The sequence below is a fragment of the Sinocyclocheilus grahami genome, unplaced genomic scaffold (assembly GCF_001515645.1).
Source record: "Sinocyclocheilus grahami isolate Dianchi unplaced genomic scaffold, SAMN03320097.WGS_v1.1 scaffold150.1, whole genome shotgun sequence".
Classification (NCBI taxonomy): Eukaryota; Metazoa; Chordata; class Actinopteri; order Cypriniformes; family Cyprinidae; genus Sinocyclocheilus; species Sinocyclocheilus grahami.
This window is the reverse complement of record NW_015505329.1, coordinates 1,702,086-1,727,510: the sequence shown is the minus strand read 5'-3', so window position 1 is coordinate 1,727,510 and position 25,425 is coordinate 1,702,086. Positions and strand designations below refer to the sequence as shown.

Sequence of the window (25,425 nt, the reverse complement as noted above, 5' to 3'; positions counted from 1 at the left end):
ATAATTTCCCAGCATGCACAACCAAAAAGGAAGCAAGAGAAGCTGTTGAACTGCAACTATTTAACAACACCACATAATTACTGGAAAAAAAAATAGAAAGAAGCAGAAACGGAAATGATTTTCACAGTGGTTCTTAATATTAAACTTCACGTTAGACAACACATTCTTGTTAAACCTGTTAGACCCTAAACAGGACCACTTTTCATTGTGAATCTGTAGTCGTAGGTTGTGACCACTCCCCCTTCTCGATCAGAATGGTATTTTTGCACGGGCAGTTATTATTTTGGATTAGGCATAATAATAGTGCCCTCGTCATTCTGAAATTATAACGGAACTTGCCAGTTTAAATGATTTGAATGCAGATGATTAAGACTGTTCTGATATGCATTTTAAATATATTTTTATTTCTTCTGAGCTGTTCTTACGTGCAGTAAATCCTGTCAGTAGGGTGTGTAGATATGTTTTGTATTTTCATAACCGTATGCACCAGTATAGACAAAGCAAATGCTGTACAAACTAATCTATATGAATTAATTTCCCTATTGATTGTAATAACCCTAATTTTTGGTTATGTATGTTCTGAAGAGCTTTCAGATTTTGGGGGCATCAATAACATCACACTTTAATTTTCTACTGGGATGACGCCTTACGCAATATTACAAACTAGCAAGTAGGCTATTAGAGACTATTACAATATTTTCAGAATTGCTTATATAGTGAAATAGATTTAATGATATGCTTGTGGTAGTCAGTCTTTATTATATATCTCCCTAAATGTCAATAAATAGAGTCTTATTCCTATCAAATAAATAATACTCAAAGTTTCGCTGTGATTGGCTGTATAAAGTCTTTAACAGTTAAAATGTCTCCCTTTCACAGCCTGCATTGAATAATATCTCGCTCGGAATACTTACACAGCATTGATTCAGGCTACATTCTTTGAAGTATATCATCACTCTATTAGAAGTTGTGACATTTGGTTAAGAAACAAAACATTTGAAGTGCTGCATTTTCTAATTGGGAAAGTCGTTACTGCTTTTGTTTTGTTCTCAAAAAGGGCTTTAATCAGGTAAATACGATGTGCATGGCTTTAAACAATTCTTAGGGTTACCAACCATTCAGAAGCATTTTTGTGACAGTGCATTTTTGGATTAGGATTCATTTATTTGATTAAGTATTAAGACAGTTATTGCTGTTTCCTGCATACGCTGACCTAGTGACCTTAAAAGAGGCAGGAGAACAAAATGTGGTATATAGACAGACGACTGTTGTTCTAAATCAGATTCTAAAATTCAAGCTATTATTAAGGTTTGCATAATTGATTCTATTTTTAAAAATGGTTTTGGTTTATATATATATATAAATGACCGAAATGCACAAACATACATTCCTTCAATGGACCAGCGTCTGTCCCTGATCAGTGCTGGGGATTTGAAGAACCGGAAAGGAAGGTAAGAAAACACCATCGTATTGTCCCTTCATTTTAAAATAAATTAAGATGCTATTTCTATTTAGAAATTTCTATTTCGTTTAGAAATACCGCTACGTGACTAGTTCAAAATATGCTATCCGTGCAAATACAACCAACTAACCCAAAATATAACCTAAGTGCAATAATAATAACGATAATATTTGTCATTTCAGTTCGCTGTTGAGAAATTCACATGCTTTTCGATTGCAAATGCTGTTTGCTTGCTTAAAAATAAGGTGCTTATCAGAGCTTTAATTTAAGCCTTTTCAGTTTTGTATCTCAAATCTGAGAGTTGCTTAAAGGGTCTTGAAATATATTTTATTTAAACAAAGTACATTATTACACTAACGCTTATAGAAACAAAAACAAAACAAGGTGCTAATGCGGCCGTAATACATGAGGCAAACAAAAGTATATCTGCTGTAACAGTCAAAAGTTTTTCAGAACTAATATTTAAAATGCTAATGGCTCAAAGGTAAATCGTTATAGTAAGTTAAATACAATCACAGGCTTACCCTAGAATATCTTCTAACACCGCACACGTGGCAATGGCGCGCAGAGGCTCGATGGGGGAAAAACTGACCCATTTCAAACTGAGTACATTTTCAGTGGCTCCATTCTTTTGTAGTGGCCTTCTAGCAAGGGGGAAAAAAGACTGTTTCCCAACCTCAGAACGCTCTAATCCCCTATTCCGAAATCCCCCAGCCTGCAATGAGACAGGCAGTGGGTGTGTAATTTGATTCAGCATGAGCGGCCACCAAATTGGGCGTTTCCCCCCTGCTTTCTTGTCAATTACAATTGTCTGATTTCATTGTGGAGTTCAAGGTTGTTCTCCGATTGGCTGCTCGTGACCGTGCGCTGGCAGGCCTGTCTCGAGAGGGTCACGGCAGGATGTCCCGCTCATGAAGGAAGACTCCATGGAAACTTCGACGGCCTGCCTCTCATGCACATTAAACGAGAAATCTCAGAATAAAAATGCTTTGGGTCTATCTAGTCCCACTCTCTACCCAGAACGGCCAGCTTTTCTCTTTGAAATAAAATCTGCTCTTGGATTTTTTTTCCACCCCATGACAGGACAAAAGAGGCCCCTTTTCTCCCCAATGGGAATACCAGAACGAGAGTGAGCAAGCGATCAACAGGAGGGGCCCCAGCTGCACCTAGTTTAGCCCCCTGCGCGGCGTCTCCGTCCTCATTCACGCCACTGTACGCCACCCCTCCTTCCTACAGCAGTTGCTTTGCACCTGGACTCTGATGTATGGCTAATTATCAGCTCCTCCTTGGGCAGGCCATGTTGGGGCGCTCCGGGGATTGTACCAACACTGCGACAAAACAATATAGTCACTGGGAGGAGCTCTGTAGTTATTACAGCGAATGAGCAGTTTGTAGAATTAGAGCACAGTCACCCCCGACAAGACCAACCCTCACAAAATAAAAAAACGTAATCTAAAGTACGATATGCAACACCTGCCTCAGTACAGACGGACAATCAGAGGACGCTTTGCAACTCAGATGCAGCACCTCGGGAACGGGTGATTTACATTGCACTGTAGCTCGGAGTCTTGCTTGCTTTTGTCTATTTGGTCTATTCAGTATCAGATTACAGACCCCCTCCCCTCAATCGCCCCCTCTGCTTTTTTCGTACTTCATCTTATGCCTTATGCTCAGCCTTTTACTAAATAACCGTGAAAAAGAAAAATTCATAAACACACTGACTGAGTGCAGAAAGGAGAATAAAAACATTATTGAAATAACCCGGGAAAGTCCTCTTGAAAACAGAACACTGGATGAATTCCAAGGTTTTTTGAGCTGACCAATCAGTTTGCTCAAATAGTTGTTTTCTTTCTTTTTTTTTGTATTGTACCTAATAAGACCGTTTTAGATACATCACATAATAGGCTCACTGGTGCAGAAACAAAACAAAACGAATAAAGAAAATCTCCCTGTTTTACTTGTCAATTACCCGTTCGATTTGATTCGCAAAGCAGATACTACATCGGTAATTGTGTCGTTTACAATATGATCCAAATTTAAAGCAATCAGGTTGTATATATCAGCCCCTATTTCTATATCATCTATTTTGTATGGACATCTAGAAATGTTATGTTTTTTTGATAATCACTTCACATCAGCTTTAAGGTGCAAAGATTAAAGATTCTAGTTTGCCTTAAAAAAGAATACTCGCTCATTTGCAGATGCTGGGATGTAAAACTATACTCCAATCTTAGGAAATAAACTTTTAATGATATTTTTTATATAATAATAAACCTCCCCAGCAAAGGCAAAGTGTAAAATGTTCACATTATTTCTTCTGTTACTGTCTACACACAGCATGTGGAAAAATCAGCACCAGTAAAAAAATTAAATAAAATCAGACAAAACAAACCAACATGCTAAGAACTACGTTCTTTCCCATTTTTAAAAAAACTTTTATAAAATATATATGTATATATGTGTACATATAAAAGAAAAATCTGAAAATACTTCTTCCTCTTTTTTTTTAGTAAACCAAGCAGTGTGTTCTAAAATATCTGCTTGTTTTGATTTTGTGTTTTCTGAAAAATAAAAAAAGTGAATACTGACCAAATAAAAAAAGATTAAAAGTGAACTGATTCTACAGAGTAAAAATGAACCACAAAAACAAAACAAACAACAACAAAAAAGCCTTTTTAAGAGAATATCCGGATGGCCTGTGTGACAAGGGTGTGGCAGACAGGACACTCTGGATGGTTTAGCTCACAAATTCGGATGGCGCACTCCATGCAGAAGAGGTTATGACCACATGGGACCAGAGCAGCGGTCACTTTGCTCTCAAAACAGGTCATGCAGTCCCGAGCCACGGCAGGCGGAGAATCCGGCACAGGGAGACGTCCGGTGAACGCAGCGGTGACAGCGGTGGGCTCGCTGTGGGCACGGCGCGCCTGGGCGTGAGGAGACCCGACAGCGTTGGAGTTTCCGGTGCCGCACGGTTCAGGCAGTCCCGGCGACAGTCTGGTCAGTGGAAGAGGCAGGCCTCCAAAGCTTTTGGAGCGCTGCTGGGCGTAGTATGCCACCTGTTTGGGATACTCGGGATCGCCCCAGCTTTGAGTGCCCTCAGATCCGAAGTAGGAGCATGGCTTGTCCCCACTGCCATGGTTGGTAAAGTCACCTTTACTGTAAATCCCACTTCCTCCTCCTCCACTACTTCCGACCATGGCGTCTGAGAAATTCTGGCGGTAGCTGCTGGCAAGCGGCTTGCGCGGGGCCCCCTGTAGCCCCCACACCTGCTGCAGGCGGCTCTCCAGACCCCCGTTGCCGCTGTCAGGTCCCAAGCAGTCGTTCTCATTGTTGTGGTCATGCAGGCCACCCGTGCGGAAGGCGATGTGCGCCTCGATTTCTTCCCTCGCCCGTTCGGCGTTCCCAGGGGAGCCGGTGATCTCAAAAACAGGGTCACGGTCACGGCTCGGAGTCACGATGTAAGTGCACGTTTGCTGCTGAATGCGTTTAATAGTCGAGCCTTTCGGTCCGACCACCAAACCCACGACGCGGTAGGGCACCCGCACCTGTATGGTGGTCTGGCCAGGTAGCGGCGCAGGAGGCGATCCACTGAAAGAGACGCCCAACTTGTTCCTAGAGGCCCGCAGCATGGAGAAGTGCTCCGCAGCTGAGATGATTTCACGTCTGGCCAGGGCCACATCCTCTTTGCGGCCAGTGATGAGGAAGACTGGTTCTTCACCTCGGACGGGAGTCTTGATGTAGGTGTTTGTCTTTGCACGCAAAGCTTTGATTTTGCAACCTGTTGAGTGAAGAAGGAGTATTATAATAGTAGTATAACTAATATCTGTAAGATCATACTTATTTTGCTTGTTTGTTTCCAGGTCAAAAGGTCACCCATGCTCAGAATCTGCAGCAGAACAAATCATTCGCAAAGTTTTTTATGTGTTGAGTGTAATTTAAACATTTTGGTTAATTTGATTGTATTTTCAGTTCTCAGTAAAAGTACAGTACTGTTTATTCTATTTAACACAATTTATTATGTTTAAATTGTCCATCTTTCATCATTTTACCATGCTAAAATATACAAAATTCTGCAGATTCTTTGCAAAAGTCAGCAGATTCAGTCTGGGCCTGCCCATTTTTCTATTGTAACCTATACACAAAATATACCAAATACAATTTTTGATGATTAAAAATTAGCATTGTATTGCCTTTTTTGCTGCAAAATGTACTAAATATAATTTTTTGATTATAAAAAATTAAGTTTTGCAAATTTTGTAGACAATATATTAAAATATAAATTTTCAGAAATTTAATTTTTTGTACAAATTATACTTTTGATGATAAAAATGAGAATTATCTTGCAATTTGTTGTATTTGATTACACCCACTGGACCTTATTCATAAACAGAATAAATATCTGAGTTAATCTTTCTTTCTTTGTCATTTCTTTTCATAAAACTACTGATTGAACAATGCACATTGAAATTTCTTCTGCTCGTGTTTAATGAATGAGGCCCAAAGTGAATTTGGAAATGACTGTTCACTCTTCTCTGTTGTGGTAAATGTAGAAATCGATTAAAACAATGGCTTTTTTTCTACCTTACACTGTATGCATTACACTACTATTTTGCTGTTTCATTTATAATATAGAAAAAATGTGTCTGCTTTTAATTATTTAGCGTAATAAATCCCATTAAAATTTTCCACTCTGTGTTGACGTATCCTATTAAAAAAAATCTGTATATACAATAGCGCTTAAAAATCACTCTTGTCTGAATGACGCCTCCTCTGCAACAGTGCCATGTGCTAACTGATAGTTACAGGTTCTATGATATTCAGCACCGAAACCCAAATTAAAACATTTCAGACGTAAATTTCCCAACTATTCTGCAGATGGAGTTGACTCGAGGACAAAGCAAGCATGCAAAATACCCCATAAAGTTATTGTTGAGATATGAATTCATGACAAGGTGTGGTGCTCCACAGAATCTGCCTCGTGTTCAGCACCAGAGTATTTATTAGCACCTCAGCGGTGTTTTATCAAAAGTGGGGTGGCTTTCTCCGCCCAGGGGCCTGTTCAGTGGATAGATCTATGCACACTGGTTTCATGCCTCATTGTGTACGGCAGAAGCTAAAAAAATAACCTGGATGGACTGTCTAGCACTGACAGCGGGGCGCACAGATTCCCTCCCACCACTGAATCGTCCCTCTCGCTGCAGGAGCACATCTCCTAACAGGCATAGCAGCCACTGCAGGTGAACAAAGCACTGGAACCATACAGCTCAAAATTCCAACTAATGGCGATAACAAGGATACATAAGTGTGCTGCTTTTATTTTTTTGCCATCACTCTCGCTTGTTATTATGAGGCCAAATGCATCTATCTATTCATAGAAAAATGCAGTTAAATTAACCTAATAAAGGCCAAACGATGTGGCAGTACTATCAGTGACTAATGAGGTAAAGACCCCATTTCGAATCCTCTTAATCGGCAATTTCCAATCCACACGCTCACTGCATCCCAAGTTAGACCCATTTGGATTCTGAAAACACGCAGGCCACTTTACAACTCAACAAAGTCGTCATATGCGGGGAACCCACTTGCTGGGACATTATTTAGTGCACATTTCATCTGGGTGAGATATTATGCTCTTAATGAATGGACAGTAGATGCTTCCTGACCCCCTGCTTTGAGTGCAGGGCTGTTGTACTGGTAGACGGGGCGTGACTCTAATACAGTCTCTCCAGGACCAAATGCAACATGGCTTTCCAGGACACTGGAAATGTATCACGAAGTGCCTTCTTAATCCCAATGAGACAACAGGGTCACCAAAGTGATCCAACAACACGCAATCGCCTCCTCAACTTATTCCAAATATCATCACACATTCAAAATGCAACTTTTCAGCCAAGTCACGTCCATATAGCTCTGCCCTCAAAGCACACAAGGACTTTTACTTCTTTGTCTGACCACGCTGTCAGAATTTCAGGACTTTTAGACGCTCACGACACATTCGGACATCGGCGGATGACTAAAGTTACCCGACAAGTCCTCTTTGTCTGAGGTAGCCCGACAAAACAACGTGGTTCTGCATATGAAAGCCCCCATGAACTACAGAGGCGCGCGAAGGAGCGAATGACACAATGTATCCACTCAACAAAGACCGTTGACTGTTACATTGTATCCAGCGAGCGCACACGCGTTCCATTTTCTGTTTCAAAAAGCTGAATTACGCGCGCTCAGACGACAAAGGGAAAGCAGCGTGCTGACATTGAAGGCGTGGATGTGGAATAACGCCTTTGTTCTCGTGCCCGCTGATAACTTTGCTTAAAGCTAAGAGGAAATGCCCATGTTTATGCCATCTACGCGCCGAAACAGAGTGCTGAATTGTGGCTAAAACAGACACGTTAAAAGCATCACCACTCCCTTTTTCTTTGTTAAGACAGCTCCACACTTAGTTTGAGCCGCGCACCCTGGAGAACAACGAGTTGGAGAGCATGTGAAAGTGCGCATCGTTGTATTTACCTTGCCTCCCCACTATTTCGGCCACATGTTCGGAGCTTGGCACGGGGACGCACTCCGTTATGTTGCAGCCCCGTCCTTTGGTTTCGGTGGGCGAGCTGTCGTACAGGGCGCACAACTTGTTCTTCCCTTGTAACATCCCTGATTCGGCTGGGATGTGATTGTGGTGGTTATTGTTACTCCTGTCTTGAACTCCACCACCTCCACCCGCAGGAGCACCGTCCTCGCCCTCTCCAAGACCCAGCAGCGACAGTTGGCCCAGCGCAACTCTAAGGGCACGGGAATCGTCCTCCTCGTCCTCGGGTGGCACCAGGAGGCCTTCGCTGCCGAAGCCGGCCAAATCCCCGCCGTAGCCCCCATTTTTCTCCATGATCCCTGCTAGAACCAGCAAGCTAGGCATGGCTAACAAAAGAGTGTGAGACAAAGACACTGGTAAGAGACTGGAGGAACAGCACCCTCGCCGCCACCCCGCCCCCTCCTGGTCCTAGTCCCCCCTTTGCGCTAGTCCCTCCCACAGACCAGCCCCCTCTCCGGTTCTGAAACGCACAAGGCGAACGGGACACAAGGATGTCTGCGCCGAGAGGGGCCAGGCGAAGCAATGCTCCGCCCCGTCTGATTCTGCCTACTCAGACTGTGCGGAATGTTTGTTTGTTTTCTATTTTTTTTAACTAAAAGATACTGTTTAATTGTTATTTTATCAGGATAAACAAATTGTTATATATAATATATATATACGCCACATGTCACGTCACGTCATATATATATTACAAAAATACTGATTAATTTCTTAAGTAATGATAATCAAAACAAATCATTTTGCTTCGTTGGAACAGCAGCCAATAATTTTACAAATGAGGACATCCCCAAAGGGAGGTTTTTGGAGATTTTGTCAGGTTTAGCTCACTTTTGGGTACAAATGTGTGCCCAAAATGTGGTTAAGTAGGTACACACACACACACATATATATATATATATTATACTTACCTGGCAGGGGGATCAAGATGGTGGTTCACCCAGGGTGAGGCTTGACCATTGCACTCCGGTTTGTGCTGACCTCTGCGAATTCCCCAAATGTGGGACTCTCGAGGGGAAGTTGTGGCCTAATGATTAGAGAGTCGGACTCGAGGTTGCGGGTTCGAGTCTTGTACCAGCAGGGATTGTAGGTGGGGGGAGTGAATGTACAGCACTCTCTCCCACCTTCAATACCACGACTGAGGTGCCCTTGAGCAAGGCACCGAGCCCCCAACTGCTCCCTGGGCGCCGCAGCATAAATGGCTGCCCACTGCTCCGGGTGTGTGTTCACAGTGTGTGTGTGTTCACTGCTGTGTGTGTGCACTTTGGATGGGTAAATGCAGAGCACTAATTCCTAGTATGGGTCACCATACTTGGCCACATGTCACGTCACGTCATATATATATTACAAAAATACTGATTAATTTCTTAAGTAATGATAATCAAAATTGAAATTGAATTTTTATTTATAATATTTTAATATTTAGTTATTTATACATGCTATGATGCACAACTTGGACATATCATCAGTTTTGATTCTTGGCGTCATTGGGTGTTTCTGGTTTTTCAACAGACACCCTCTTCTTCCAGGCAACCCGACCGAGGCTGATCAACAACAACAAAAATCTAATAAACAAAAACATAATATGCACTAAGCGTATTTTAATATTGTTTTATTACTTTAATTTATTATTAGTAGTAATGTGTATCCAGTTAAGACAAAAAATATTTTTTAAATAAATTTTATTTTTTACATGTAATACTGATTCAGAATTACTGTAACGATAAAGTAACAATAAACAAAAAACTGTTCTAATTCAAAAAAATTATTATTTCAAAAATAAAAACAATATGCATTATATAAATTTTGATATTTTAGTATTATTGTTTTTTATTATTATTTTAATTTATTATAGTAATACTTATCCAGATACATTTATGAGACATTTAACATGTTATTTTTATTGATTGATTGCATGGTGTAATTTAATTATCACCCGCAAGTGAGTCATCATTATTCATAAAAATATTAATATGAATGTCATGAATCCGGTCCATGAACTTCCGTCTGCTTACCATCAGAGGTCACCCTTTCCATTACATTGACTCTCGCACTACACAAACTGTTGCATATCATCCCGGACTACATATCCCATCATTCATTGCACTGATTGCACACAGCACTGATTGCACCCAGCTGTTTCATATTACTCACTCACTATTTAACACTCACTCAAACAACCATTCTCTGCTGAGTATTGTTTAGCGCTTATCGTTTGATAGCTACTCTACAGAGCCCTTGTGAGTTTACCCTGCCTTAGCCTAGTCTTGCCTTGTCTGTTTTCTCGGTTTCTGATCCTTGCCTGTTTTCCTGGATTTACCGTTTTGATTCTGTTCGCCGTTCGTTGACCTTCGCTAGCCCTAGGATTATTCTTGTGTCTTGTCCATCATATACCTGTTTGCCATTGTTCGACCCTGCCTGTGTTTCCAACCTCTCTGCTGTAAATAAAACTTGCACATGGATCCGCACGTCTCACGTCTTGTCAGCCCCGTAACAATGCACACCAGTAGAAAACTGCAGCATTATAAAAAAAAAAAAAAAAAAGATTACGTTTGTATTAAGAAAATTGTTATTTTTGTATTACTTTAATATATCCTTTTATCCTTGAAGTCTGAGAAATATACTGGTCTCTATTGGTAATAACTTATATAATAATAATAATCGCTATTATTGTTGTTGTTATAGATCCTATTTATTTATTTATTTCTAAAATGGATAAGCTACTAGTTTAAAATCATAAATGTTCAAACAGCTTGCCATGCCCTGCCTCTCTGAGACAGAGTCACCAGCAATCCATCCATCCATTCCGTTTCATTTCAGACTCATTTGTAGCAACCAACAACTCACTTCTAATGAATAATCCAAAACATAATTTTTATGCCGTAAATATTAGCCTACAACATCCTAGTTCGTTGTCTTGTGTTGTGAGGAGAGGCGTGCCAGAAGGATCCCACATGTGCGCCTGCAAACAACACCATGCAGCTGGCGCTCTGCATCTCAACAACAGCACTTCTGTTGTGATGTTTGGTCAACGGAGTGTCATAACATGACCGAAAATACGCGGCGAGTATCGGCGGCTTTTTAAGCAGAGGAAGTGAGACATCTGTCCCCAATATTTCCCCAAACCGAAAGAGTTAAACTGACATAATCTGGGGGTCCGCCCACCCTGTTTGCCGTTGGTTGCAGCGGGTCACCGAGTTGCTGTTTGGACTACAGTTGCGCATGGAGTGCTGTTACACTGAGAGACACTGAGAAGAAGAGACGCGGGGAGTTATCAGACAGACGTTGCAGGATCTGCACTGCACATTTATGGTAGAGTGAGAGAGATGGAGAGAGAGGAGAGCGAGCACGTGTCTAGCAACATCGCAGGCAAACCTTGAACAAAGAGCATTCGTGTTTCCACCTCAGACGACACTGTGCTCATGATGCCACGCCTGGCGGCAAAGATGAAATCTGGAACAACAACAACAGCAGCAGCAGCAGCAGCAATAATAATACTACTACTAATAATAATACAAACATATTGTAGTTTGAATTGTATAAATTATACCAAATGTTAATATTGTAAATATTACAAAAATATTAAATATGATAAAAAAAAATATTATTTAAATTGAGCAAATTGATAACACTTGTAGTTACACTCCTAGTTTAACCTAATTCATATTTTCAACATAATGTTTTTTATATATACAATTTTTAATATTTTCAAGGTGGGTTTATTATTGAAACTCCGTTAAAGCATACACTTATACAAAATACAGTTTTTAAAAATACATGCACTTAAAAGTAATTCAAAATTATAAAATGACTTAATTCAAAATGATGACCTTAAAGTGGGGTAAGTTGTCACAGTGGAACCTATCCAGTAGCATTTTATCGGCTATATAGGGTTAGGTAAAACAGTTTAAACACTGTTTTGGTCAACAGAAATTATAATTAAAACAACATATTATAACTTAATACAACATAATAATAATAATCAAAACATTTTTTAGAATTGTATAACTGATACCAGCTGTTGATATTTTAATTCTATTTAAATCTCTTAAAACGATCTGTACTGATACATATTTGTACAACTAAAGCCTTTGAACATAAAAAATATTTTAAATATACATGTACATATCTACATTTTAATTTTAATTTAATTAATTTATCATGCGTTGACCTTAAAGTGGGGCATGTTGTCACACTATATAGGGTAAGTTGTCACTGTGGAACCGGTTAGGTAGAAGAGATTACAATGTGTGTGTGTTGAAACAAATATTATTACATAAATATATTATTTGGATGATCTGCAGTTATAGACTTACAAATGCATGCAATGCATCAGCTTTGAAAAATATGTAGTTGTGGTGACGACATGAGGCTGTAGTCTAGTGTATGGTTTTATATCCATAAAGGCTACACAGAATGCCATATTTCTCTTCCATCATTGGCGAGCATATTTATCTGATTCCTTATAGGAAATGCTCATGAACGTCTTCTCATGGTAAATATAGGTGATTGTTCACACTCAATCTCTTCTCATTTGCATCTGTAGTTTTTCCAGTGTTTTAATTGGTCAGTCGGACCAGTTGGACGCTTCAGATGTCTTCGATCAGATGGCAGCACTAATATGAGATGTGCAGGACGGGTCTTTCTCACACATTCCGGATCAGTGCCAGCACCTTAGCGACAGTCAGTATGTCCAAAAGGTCACTTGCCTCCATTAATGGTGTCCACTGGGAGCCCAAGGCCCAAATCAATATCAACTATGGATAACAGATCATGTTTCCCTGCCTGCCCCGTCTGTCTGTGGGCCTGGTTCTTTTGTTTATCAAGTCCCTCTTTTGTCTTTCCACTTGTTCACTTTGCTTATTTTAGTCGAAGCTGCATCAAGTCAGTGGAAGCGCTTCTTCAAGTCTGTGCTGAACATTCTTTTTCCTAGCAGAGCCTATATGTTTGCATATTCTCATATACTCACTCATATTGCACTCACGACAGCCACATTGTGTAAATGATGACCTAATATGACATCATCCAGCAGAGCATTTGTCAGTACACACGCATGCCGTAATGTGGTGTCACACAACAATGAAATGAATCAGTCAGCATTAATCCCTTCATCTTAAATAATAAACAACAGAATTATAATAAATCATAACTCATTCACATATATGATTTAAATATGTCACTTATGTGAACAAATTATGATTTATATAAATTCAGTATTAATCACACTTAATATGGATTACATGATTGTCAGAATCCATATTAAGTGTGATTAATTAAGATTTAATTAATACATAACAGAATTATAATATAAGTCATAATTCATTGTCAAATTATGACTATTATTATATTATATAAATTTTTTATTAATTGATCACACTTAATATGGATTGTGACACGTGTAATCCATATTAAGTGTGATGAATTAATAGTTAATTAGTACATAATAACAATATAAAATATATAATATAACAATATATAATGCTATATAATGACACTTAATATGGATAACGTGATTTGTAAATGTTGTAGATTTGTAAATAACGACGACAACAATAATAATGCTATTAGTAATAATAATCATATTTTTCACCTATGGTAAAACAGGTTAAAAACAAATAAATAATAAAAAAGACCCACTTCTCTATTTTATCTACAATATTTGTCCAAATGAGTTGCTATGTTTTTCTAATGCACCTTCTGGATTTTAAGTATGGATAATAATATGGATTTAATATGGATTGTGACAATTATGTAATCCATATTAAGTGTGTTTAATTAATAGTTAATTAATACATAGCAGAAAAATAATATAATACAATATATATTATATCATAATACATAATACTATATCATATATTATATGAATTCAATATTAATTAATCACACTTAATATGGACTACATGATTGGTATATATATATTTTTAAATAACGACAACATTAATAATAATAATAATAATAATATATTACTTATATAATATGTACTTATATTCACTTGTTTTATCATTTATATTTAAAGAGATGTTATTATAAATGGCAATCACTCAGGTCTTCCTGCTATTGAGCTCTATGACTGTACTGACCCTTCCCCCTCATCTCTCCCTCTCTCACATAAACACTTGAGGTTTACATTGAGTGTACATGCTTCTCTGAGTTGGGAATGAGTCAGGTGAGTATGACCTCATCTCTTTTTCCTCTGCTATGAGGTAATGTATCTCTCTGGCTCTCTTTCTCCTCTATGAGCCAATCATTAGAGGTGCTTCACTGATGACACACCCCACTGATGATTCCGATTCTCACTGTCACGTGACGCTCACACCCTCAGGTGATCTCACTGTACAGATGGATCATCACCAACAAAACCACTGAACACTGCAATAGAATAAACATTTATGGTCCATTCTTTAAAAATAAAAATCAATTATAGTTTAACTTAGTCATATTAGTTTTCTTTTTGGAATCAGTGAATTAATAAAACAATTAAACAGTTACTTTTCTTTACACACACACACACACACACACACACACACACACACACACACACAGGTTTGTTTTTATGGTTTATGGGGACTCTCCATAGGCGTACATTTTGTCTCTCATAGTTGAGGTATACCTATGATGAAAATTACAAGCCTCTCTCATCTTTTTAAGTGGGAGAACTTGCACAATTGGTGGCTGACTAAATACTTTTTTGCCCCACTGTATGTGCAAACATGCTTTGTAGTGAAGCTCTTTCTGATTCTGATTCTAAATGCTTGAATGAGACATTATAATGATTCAGTTTTCTTCTAGAGTTCATATAATTCCTATTTGTTAGAGTAGGCTAATAATGAGATGATAACCATATTCCCATGCAACCAATTCATTTGGAAAAACCATTTAAATTCCAGAGCTAATTTATAATATTTCTCCTGATATACAGTACCGGTCATAAGTTTGGGATTGGTAAGATTGTAATGTTTTTGAATTTCTATTCTGCTCACCAGTGCTACATTTATTTGATAGAAAATACAGCAACAATTGCAAAATATTATCATTTCTGTGATGAAAAGCTGAAATTTCAGCATCATTACTCCAGTATTCAGTGTCACATGATCTCATGATCAATTAAATTAATCAATGAAAACAACTGTGCTGATTCATATTTTTGTGGAAACTCCGATACATATTTATTTTTTAGGATTCTCTGATGAATAGAAAGTTCAGCAAAAGAGTAGCATTAAAAAAAATTGAAATCTTTTGTAACATTGTAAATGTCTTTTCTGTAGCTTCTGATCAAATTAATTCATCCTTGATGAATAAAAGTATTCATTTATTTTTCTTATTCCCCCAGACATTTGAATGTGTATCACCGGTTCCACAAAAATATAAGGCAGCCCAGCTGTTGTTTTTGTCTTATCTGCTCCAGAGATACATTCATATTCTACAAAAACATGAAGATTGTACTGTATTACAATATGGAAAGTTATGAATAACAGTAAAAACTGTGATCCAGTACAGTCTTCATGCTTTGGTGGGAATGTTTCCAGATCTAATTAGACACCCAGGAAAACTAATTTATATAAGCTTTTTGTTTAGACAGATAAGACTTTTTAAGAAATTTGATGTTTATCTGCTTACCCCCAGGGCACCCAAGATGTAGGTGACTTTGTTTCTTCAGTAGAACACAAACAGAGATTTTATACATTATATTACAGATTATATTACAATTGAGATTGTAGATAGAGTGTCAATGGTCCATTTGACAGATAGGTGGCGGTAATGCACTTATAAGTCTGCAATCCGCCATAAAGCAAGAAGAAGAAGATGCCTCACGCACAGGCTGTGATGTTTATCTGCTTACCCCCAGGGCACCCAAGATGTAGGTGACTTTGTTTCTTCAGTAGAACACAAACAGAGATTTTATACATTATATTACAGATTATATTACAATTGAGATTGTAGATAGAGTGTCAATGGTCCATTTGACAGATAGGTGGCGGTAATGCACTTATAAGTCTGCAATCCGCCATAAAGCAAGAAGAAGAAGATGCCTCACGCACAGGCTGAAGAAGAAGACGCGAAGGCGCTCAGGACAGTTCAGACATTGCGGTTAAAATCAGTGGTAAAAAACTATATAAATACTGTTCAGTATCTTGCACAGACCGATTGTTTCGTGTCTTTACACATCAATGTATCATCACGAGCCGCAGGGTTTCATTTGGTTTTGCTTGTGTATGTTTTATGACTCTCAAAGCCATGATTCCCAACCACTGACATTATAGGACTGACAGACTGCAACGGTTTGAGTTGAAAATATCCGTTTGTGTTCTAATGAAGAAACAAAGTCACCTACATCTTGGATGCCCTGGGGGTAAGCAGATAAACATCAAATTTTCCTTTTTGGCTGAACTATCCCTTTAACTTTATTAACAGTGTATATGTGGGCATGTGTTTTAAAACACATTTTCTTGTCTGATCAGAAATCATGTCACACAGCCAGAAAAACTTTAATTAACTCACCATGATGTTGTCGGGCTTGAGGTCCTGGTGGACGATATTCTTGCTGTGCATATAAGCGAGGCCTTCACACATGCCACGGATAATGGTGATCATGACAGGCTTCGTTAGCTAAGAAAGAAAATAAAAAAAGCTATCAGCACTATTTGCATTGATAAAAATCAAACAATATAATATATCATTAAAGGTTGTGGGTTGATCTGTAAATTATGTTTTGTGCACAGAGATAAAAAGTTTTTTGTTTGTTTGTTTTTCATTTTAAATTGTGTAGTTTTCTGAATAATTAGGTGTTTGAAATGACAGACTGAATATTTTAGACAGATTGGGATTTCTGTCACGCACTGCTACTGTGAGGGAGTGAGGAACGAGGAGAATACTTCAAACAAAGATACTTTAATTAACATCCAACGGAACAAGGAAACCAGGAACACATACATAGCGAGGAAGATGACATTCAATACAGAACAAAGAACTTAGAACCAGGAACACTTTAAATACACAAGACATAACGAGAAACACCTGGGATCAATAAACATAATTGCACATGAGGGAAAACTGGGTCATGAAAAGCGCGTGGGGGAGGACAACACAAAACACGGAACACAGGACTGACATTACTCCCCCCTCCTGGAAGGCTCGTCCACGCACCCCACAACATCCAAAAGGGAACGGGGAACGTTCCGGGACCCATGGTGGATCAGGCAGTTCAGGGCGCCATGGCGGAGCAGGCAGACTAGGAAGCCATGGCGGAGTAAGGAGTCCAGGAGGCCCTCAGCACTCAGCCTGGCCTCCACGGACGGAACGATATTCTTGCTGTGCATATAAGCGAGGCCTTCACACATGCCACGGATAATGGTGATCATGACAGGCTTCGTTAGCTAAGAAAGAAAATAAAAAAAGCTATCAGCACTATTTGCATTGATAAAAATCAAACAATATAATATATCATTAAAGGTTGTGGGTTGATCTGTAAATTATGTTTTGTGCACAGAGATAAAAAGTTTTTTGTTTGTTTGTTTTTCATTTTAAATTGTGTAGTTTTCTGAATAATTAGGTGTTTGAAATGACAGACTGAATATTTTAGACAGATTGGGATTTCTGTCACGCACTGCTACTGTGAGGGAGTGAGGAACGAGGAGAATACTTCAAACAAAGATACTTTAATTAACATCCAACGGAACAAGAAAACCAGGAACACATACATAGCGAGGAAGATGACATTCAATACAGAACAAAGAACTTAGAACCAGGAACACTTTAAATACACAAGACATAACGAGAAACACCTGGGATAAATAAACATAATTGCACATGAGGGAAAACTGGGTCATGAAAAGCGCGTGGGGGAGGACAACACAAAACACGGAACACAGGACTGACATTACTCCCCCCTCCTGGAAGGCTCGTCCACGCACCCCACAACATCCAAAAGGGAATGGGGAACGTTCCGGGACCCATGGTGGATCAGGCAGTTCAGGGCGCCATGGCGGAGCAGGCAGACTAGGAAGCCATGGCGGAGTAGGGAGTCCAGGAGGCCCTCAGCACTCGGCCTGGCCTCCACGGACGGACCCCTACTACCCCCCCAAAAAAATCCTTGGGGAGAATGATGGTTTCAGAGGCCCTCCATAGGCTTAACTCGGGAACTGTGGCCCTCCCTGGACTTGACTTGGGGACTGGAGCCCTCCTTGGGATGGACTTAGGAACTGGAGCCCTCCTTGGGCTGGACATGGGGACTGGAGCCCTCCTTGGGCTGGACATGGGGACTGGAGCCCTCCTTGGGCTGGACATGGACTACCCCCCCAAAAAAATCCTTGGGGAGAATGATGGTTTCAGAGGCCCTCCATAGGCTTAACTCGGGAACTGTGGCCCTCCCTGGACTTGACTTGGGGACTGGAGCCCTCCTTGGGATGGACTTAGGAACTGGAGCCCTCCTTGGGCTGGACATGGGGACTGGAGCCCTCCTTGGGCTGGACATGGGGACTGGAGCCCTCCATGGGCTGGACATGGGATCTGGAGCCCTTTCTGGGCTAGACTCAGGGACAGGAGCCCTCTCTGGGCTAAACTCTGGGACTGGAACCCTCTCTGGGCTAAACTCGGGGACTGGAGCCCTCTCTGGAGTGAGCTCTGGGGCTGGAGTTGACACTGGAGTGAGCTCTGGGGCTGGAGCCGACACTGGAGCGATCTCTGGGGCTGGGATGAGGGCAGAGAACAGTCTTTTTCTCCTCATTCTCCTTCTTTGGTTAGAGGTGAATGGAGCGGCCGGTGGGCTTGACATCGGCACGACTAGCGGGCTTGACATCAGCGCGGCCGGCAGGCATAACTGAGGAATGGCCGGCGGGCTTGAGAATGCTGCGGGGCCGGACGCTCTGCAGACATCGGAGGATCCCTTCCCTCCAGCTTAGTCCCGTGGTCTCTGGGAGGTCCACGTGCCAGAACAGAGAGTTGATGGTGGCGTCATCTAATGCCATCGCCGCGGCGAGCCCGCAGAACTCCCAGGCGTACTCAACGAAGGGGAGATCTGTATGGGCTAGGGCAATCAAGTGTGCGGCGATCTCCATAATCGTGGGGGAAAAAACAAGAAAACAAAATACTTTCAAAAACAAAACGGGGAGAAGGGGAGCCGCTTACTGTTATGGTTCGGTATTCTGTCATGCACCGCTACTCTGAGGGAGCGAGGAACGAGGAGACGTGGCGAATACTTCAAACAAAGATACTTTTAATTACCATCCAACGGAACAAGGAAACCAGGAACACACACATAGCGAGGAAGATGACATTCAATATCGAACAAAGAACTTAGAACCGGGAACACTTTAAATACACAAGACATAATGAGAAACACCTGGGATCAATAAACATAATTGCACATGAGGGAAAACTGGGTCATGGAAAGCACGTAGGGGAGGACAACACAAAACACCGAACAGAGGACTGACAATTTTCTGATATTCTCTATGACTATATTTTTTTAGTTCAAGGAGCACATTTCTACACATGTTTTATTTTTCTTCTCTATTGAATTTAAACATTCTTGATTTTTAGGATAAATCTGCTATAAATTAAATTTTTTAACATAAAGTAAATAAAAATAGATAAATTAAAATGTAATTTTTAACAGTACCTCCATGTATAATTGTGAACTGAACATAAGCTTTTCCAGAGTTTTCCCAAAGATGAATTCCAATGGGATATTCCACATGCCCTGAGAGTCCAGCCGGGGTTCAGCCAGGAGCTTCACTACACTGGAATGATTCAGTGACCTACAATGAGATCACATGTGCCAAATATGAAATATCCCAAATGGCAGTGGGTTAAAATGTCTAATTTCTTTTTTTTATTATTATTATTAGGCTTTATGCAATGTAACGCAGTAATAGCTTACAAAACATTAACAGTAACAATTTTTCCTGTTTTCTAATTTTTTCTATTTTCTCACTTTTCACAAAAACACAACATTTATTCTGCCTATCCAGTCTCATACAAAGCATGCTGGGAAGAAGTACTGATTCAGGAAACAAAACTGATTCATGTAGTCTGTCTCAACACAAATGGATGAAGCAGTTTATTAATTTTATGGATTGATTGCAATTTAGTTTTGTAAACAAAAAATGTGTAAGAACTGTTACTGTAGTTCATTGTAAATCAGTAATAAGCAAAAATCTTTTTTTGAGCATATACACAAATACTCACCGATATATATTTTTCTCTTTCTGAATTTCCTGTTTAGTTACAACAGTGGAAGGCACCTTCTTAAGAGCTGCATGGGTATTTCCATAGGTTAATTTATTTACTTACTTTATACACTTTTCCAAAGCTTCCTTTAGCATAAGTAGCAGCTGAAAAAGCCATCTGGAGAAACAATCAAAAATTCAAATGAATTCATTGTTTAATTATTTGATTGTAATTAAAATGATTCCTCGTTGATTTATGTCTTTTCCTCAGTGTTCCAGCTAAATTGTGTATTTCTGAACGAATAAACAGGTAAATTGGTTAGCAGGAATTCATAATAATTATACCTCACTTTTAGAGATTTAATATATTCTTTATACATTCATTACATTTCAAAGTGTTGTGTAATGTTGTATTTAGTCTTTAACCCCTCTGATTAGAGCATTTTAACATCTGTGTTAAACTTCAAGCACTAGTTACAGGAAAAGTGTGAAAAATGTTGCCCCTCTTGTTTTTCCCGACAGAAAGATGTCTTGAGACTTAGCTCATGCTGCACATACTCACTGATGTGATTTTAGTTTTCATTATCCTCTTTGACAAGTCTCAAATCAGTGTCAATAACTTTTGTAAAGAGCATTAGTACTGCTGTAAATAATAATAATAACTTTATTTTTTTATAGAAGCACCTTTAAAAGAGCTTCTCAAAGCACTTTACAATATAAAAAAATACATATAAAATAATAAAGGAAATAAAAATAAAAATTATTATATATAAAAGTACCTATTGTAAATATTTAGCATTAAAGTCTCAAAATATTTAACCGAACAATTCAGAAACTGTATTTTCACTAAATTTTAAAATATTAGTAAAGCGATCAAGAGCATGCATGCATAAAAAAAGATTTAAATAAAGCAGTAATAAAACCTTAAAAATTAATGAGTGATAAATTTAATTCCACCCTATTCTGTCATAAAAACATAATAGCAATTTCTATATGCATCAGGACATTATATTTATGTAAATGTATGAGTAAAAATAATACAGTTGGTGTTACAAGCTATTCAAATTCATAAACAGACTGAATTAATGATATATAAATGTTTAATGAATTGTTCTTACCACTGCAATTGTCCAGTCTTTAAAACAATGTTATGACAGTCAGACAGACAAAGAATACACCAGATGAACGGCACCAACTATCAGTCACCAGTAGTGTTCGTAAAATGACTTGTGATGGCAGTAATTCTCTTTAGCCACCTACTTTCAGGATTCCCACTCTATTTTGACCAATGAAGTTTGCTTTTCCAGTTCTTAGTGATTACAGGTTCAAAGTTTCAGGAAATCATTCAACAGAGATAACACACAAAATGTTATAACACACAAAATGTTATAAAGATGCTATATTGCAGTTTTTCTGAAAGTTCAACTAAACGACGACATATTATGGAGTCCCATGACATTTTTTATGAGACATTAATAATTTGAGTACCAATCGATTGCTTCAATCATTTAGCCATTCCGCATGTTTATATATTCGATTTGAAAACCATCCTCTATGTTGTTGTTATGGTCATGAACCCATTTCTTGGTACAGTCATGCTGTTACTGTATGATGGAACCATTGCATTACTGCGAGAAAAATATGAGGAAACACAAGAGTGCTTTCATATTCATAGCTATAGATTAGTAAATAAACCTAGAAAATAAAGTGAATTATTTGGCTTTGTAGGCCTACAGTATAGACAGCTCTTATAGGAAGTTACAGAATAATAATATGAGGGATGTTATTCTTGTGTTTACCAAATACACTAGAAAACACTTTACTTTCTGTTCATTGCTTGAACAATAAATATTTTGGGATGTTTCAGACAGTCAGGCAGTTCCACACATTTACATTGTGGTGCAGGCCTCTAAAAATAGTGTCATGTAAGAAATCATGCATTTTCCTGTCATCCCATATGTTCCCATAATTCATCACACATCTCTAATTCCTTGTAATGAATAGCTTGTAAATAAATAATTTTGGTGCTTTCTTGTTTTCTGTGCAGTCTTGGAATATTGAGATCAGTTTTCCCCCCATCATGGTATCATGTCAATACCAGAACCATAAGAACCATACTTTTGAATAAAGTGTATATCATAGAGGTGACTTACTCAATCACACGTACCTGTATGAAAAGATTAAAACACAAAAATAGGCTACAGCGAAGTGATTTGTTCTGGATTTGGGGTGCATGAAAGAAGATACTCTATGACAGTTCCTCTGAAGTACCAATCGATTGCTTCAATCATTTAGCCATTCCGCATGTTTATATATTCGATTTGAAAACCATCCTCTATGTTGTTGTTATGGTCATGAACCCATTTCTTGGTACAGTCATGCTGTTACTGTATGATGGAACCATTGCATTACTGCGAGAAAAATATGAGGAAACACAAGAGTGCTTTCATATTCATAGCTATAGATTAGTAAATAAACCTAGAAAATAAAGTGAATTATTTGGCTTTGTAGGCCTACAGTATAGACAGCTCTTATAGGAAGTTACAGAATAATAATATGAGGGATGTTATTCTTGTGTTTACCAAATACACTAGAAAACACTTTACTTTCTGTTCATTGCTTGAACAATAAATATTTTGGGATGTTTCAGACAGTCAGGCAGTTCCACACATTCACATTGCCTCTAAAAATAGTGTCATGTAAGAAATCATGCATTTTCCTGTCATCCCATATGTTCCCATAATTCATCACACATCTCTAATTCCTTGTAATGAATAGCTTGTAAATAAATAATTTTGGTGCTTTCTTGTTTTCTGTGCAGTCTTGGAATATTGAGATCAGTTTTCCCCCCATCATGGTATCATGTCAATACCAGAACCATAAGAACCATACTTTTGAATAAAGTGTATATCATAGAGGTGACTTACTCAATCACACGTACCTGTATGAAAAGATTAAAACACAAAAATAGGCTACAGCGAAGTGATTTGTTCTGGATTTGGGGTGCATGAAAGAAGATACTATATGACAGTTCCTCTGAAAGTTCAATTTCAGTTTTAATGGCAACATATTATGGACTTCCAACTCAGTTTATTAACAAAAGAAATCACAGAGAATACACAGTAGATATCTTATCAACCCTGACAAGTAAAGTAAAAGCACAAGTATAGTAAAGCAATGTACAAGAAGAGTAAAACAAATAGTTAGTAGACAGTATGATCATCTAATTTAGATAAAGCATTGAGACAACAGTCATCATAATTTGATGTATTCTATATTTCAGCACAGAAAGACCCCACAACATTTTAATTACATTAAAACTGCTCTTCTGTATTTTTCAAGTATCCTTTAATCAGTTGAATAAAACCTGAATTCTTCGGTTTCAACAGGTTTGCCATTCTTCATGACTACACGTTGATATGTTTGAATGCCTCGCTCCAAATCTTTGTGCTGTCGAGTTATTGCCCCGTTTCTTGGTACGACCATTGACCTCTGAATACTGCTGTTACTGTGTGACGCAACCAACACATTGCTCATCTAAGAGAAAATTAAGAAAAATGTAAAAGTGGTATGCTCAAACTCATCCAGGGTTATTATAGTTAACTTTAACTGATATATATATATATATATATCAGTTAATATACTGTATATAAAACTTATTTTATTTCAGTTACTTGCCAAGGCAACATTTCTCATTTTCATTTAGTTTATCTTGATTTACTAAAATAACTACAACTAAATAAAAGTTAATGAAAACTACATACATAAAAAAAACGAATAAAAACGACAAAAACACAACACATGTACTAAAATATAAACAGAAAATATAAACAAATTCAAAACATTAATAAAACTATTTAAATATTATTATTATTTTGGAATTCTTACCAGAGAAAAAGGGGTGGGCTCTTCTTCATAGTCACACTTACATTTAAACCTTAAGTTAAAAAAATTAGTCGTTTATACAACATAGGAGTATGTTAGAGCATTTAGACATAACTTCACAGGTGAAAAACATATTTCTATGCACATTAAAAGACCATAACTCATCTGAAATAAATGCATACGGTAATGGTCCATAGTAGTTTTTTTTTATCAACCCACATTTATTACAGGATGTTGTTGCCTAGTAGTTTGGTAAGAAAAGATCACATGTGAAATCAAAATGCCTTTAATCACTTATATCTACAATCGCAACCCTGTTATTTTTATTTTTTTTATGAAACTGAATGGTCTAATTAATTAAATAAAAGAAAACATTTAAGACATATTTATTTTAAGCAACATAAAGGACAGAATACTTTATTTCATAATGTATTTCCTTACCATTTTCTTTGCTAATGCTCCTCTTCAATGTTGTGAAGGCACGTCGTGACTCACGTCTGAACTGACTTGTTTCCCACAGAGATCTCTGTAAGTCTCATATGATAACCGCTCCGCCCATCTGTCAGCAGGAATATTCCAGAGGAAGCCAAGCAAGAAACAGAAATAAAGGAGAAGAATGAGAAACCCGTGCCATGAACTTGACAAGGCAATACTTTCTCCACAACAGTGTTTTACAAACATATTCTATTTCAGTTAGATAAAATAGGGATTAAAATAGGATTCTTTGAGCTTATAACAAGTGTTATGTATTACACAGTTCAGAATTTTCCAAACTCCCACCCAAAAATAATGTTTAGCTAATTCCTGGGTTATCTAATTAATTTAAATACATTGCACTGAAAAGCGTTGACAATTAAAGTGTGTTTTTAATATGTGTAAATACCTCTGAGACTACAATAAAATGATGATATATAATCTCCAAAAGATTATGAAATATAATCTCCATTTAGCATATAACCCTTCCTTAAACATTCCATAACAAGCAATCGTTCTTTGCAAATACATTTTCTTTCAAGAACTGCAGAATGACAATTAAAATACAAATGTGGCTCTTGAACTTGTTTTTTTTTTTAATGTTTTCAAGAAGGAAAAATGTGGCCACTATTGTCTGTCAGAAGAGACTGGAATATCCAGTTAATTATAAAGATTTTTGACATGTATACAAGCCAATTTTAGAGAAGACGTGAATATTAGGCAGTAGTCAATTAGCGTTGTTTTGTTAGCTGTTATGACAATTTAACTGTCTTAAATATTTCAATGCCATTAAATGCTGTGAACGGTATGCTTTGATCAAACCACTGTTCCATATACAGCATAGTGCACGGCTGTAT

At 38.1% G+C, this 25,425-nt stretch overlaps 1 protein-coding gene and 1 long non-coding RNA gene across 2 annotated transcripts; both read right to left on the bottom strand.

Annotated features, from left to right (window-relative positions):
- Nucleotides 1–3,957: 3,957 nt before the first annotated feature.
- Nucleotides 3,958–8,522, bottom strand: LOC107592188 (RNA-binding protein MEX3B-like). The gene is made up of 2 exons (XM_016281589.1): nt 7,973–8,522; nt 3,958–5,243 (listed from the first exon to the last, which is right to left on the bottom strand). Exons 1-2 carry the CDS (start codon nt 8,367–8,369, stop codon nt 4,138–4,140), a joined length of 1,503 nt encoding a protein of 500 aa, XP_016137075.1. The 5' UTR covers nt 8,370–8,522; the 3' UTR covers nt 3,958–4,137.
- Nucleotides 8,523–23,352: 14,830 nt separating this feature from the next.
- LOC107592187 (uncharacterized) lies at nt 23,353–24,689 on the bottom strand. Its single transcript, XR_001609951.1, has 3 exons — nt 24,536–24,689; nt 24,098–24,146; nt 23,353–23,746 (listed from the first exon to the last, which is right to left on the bottom strand). It is a non-coding gene; the product is annotated as an uncharacterized lncRNA (long non-coding RNA).
- Between the last annotated feature and the right edge of the window lie 736 nt (nt 24,690–25,425).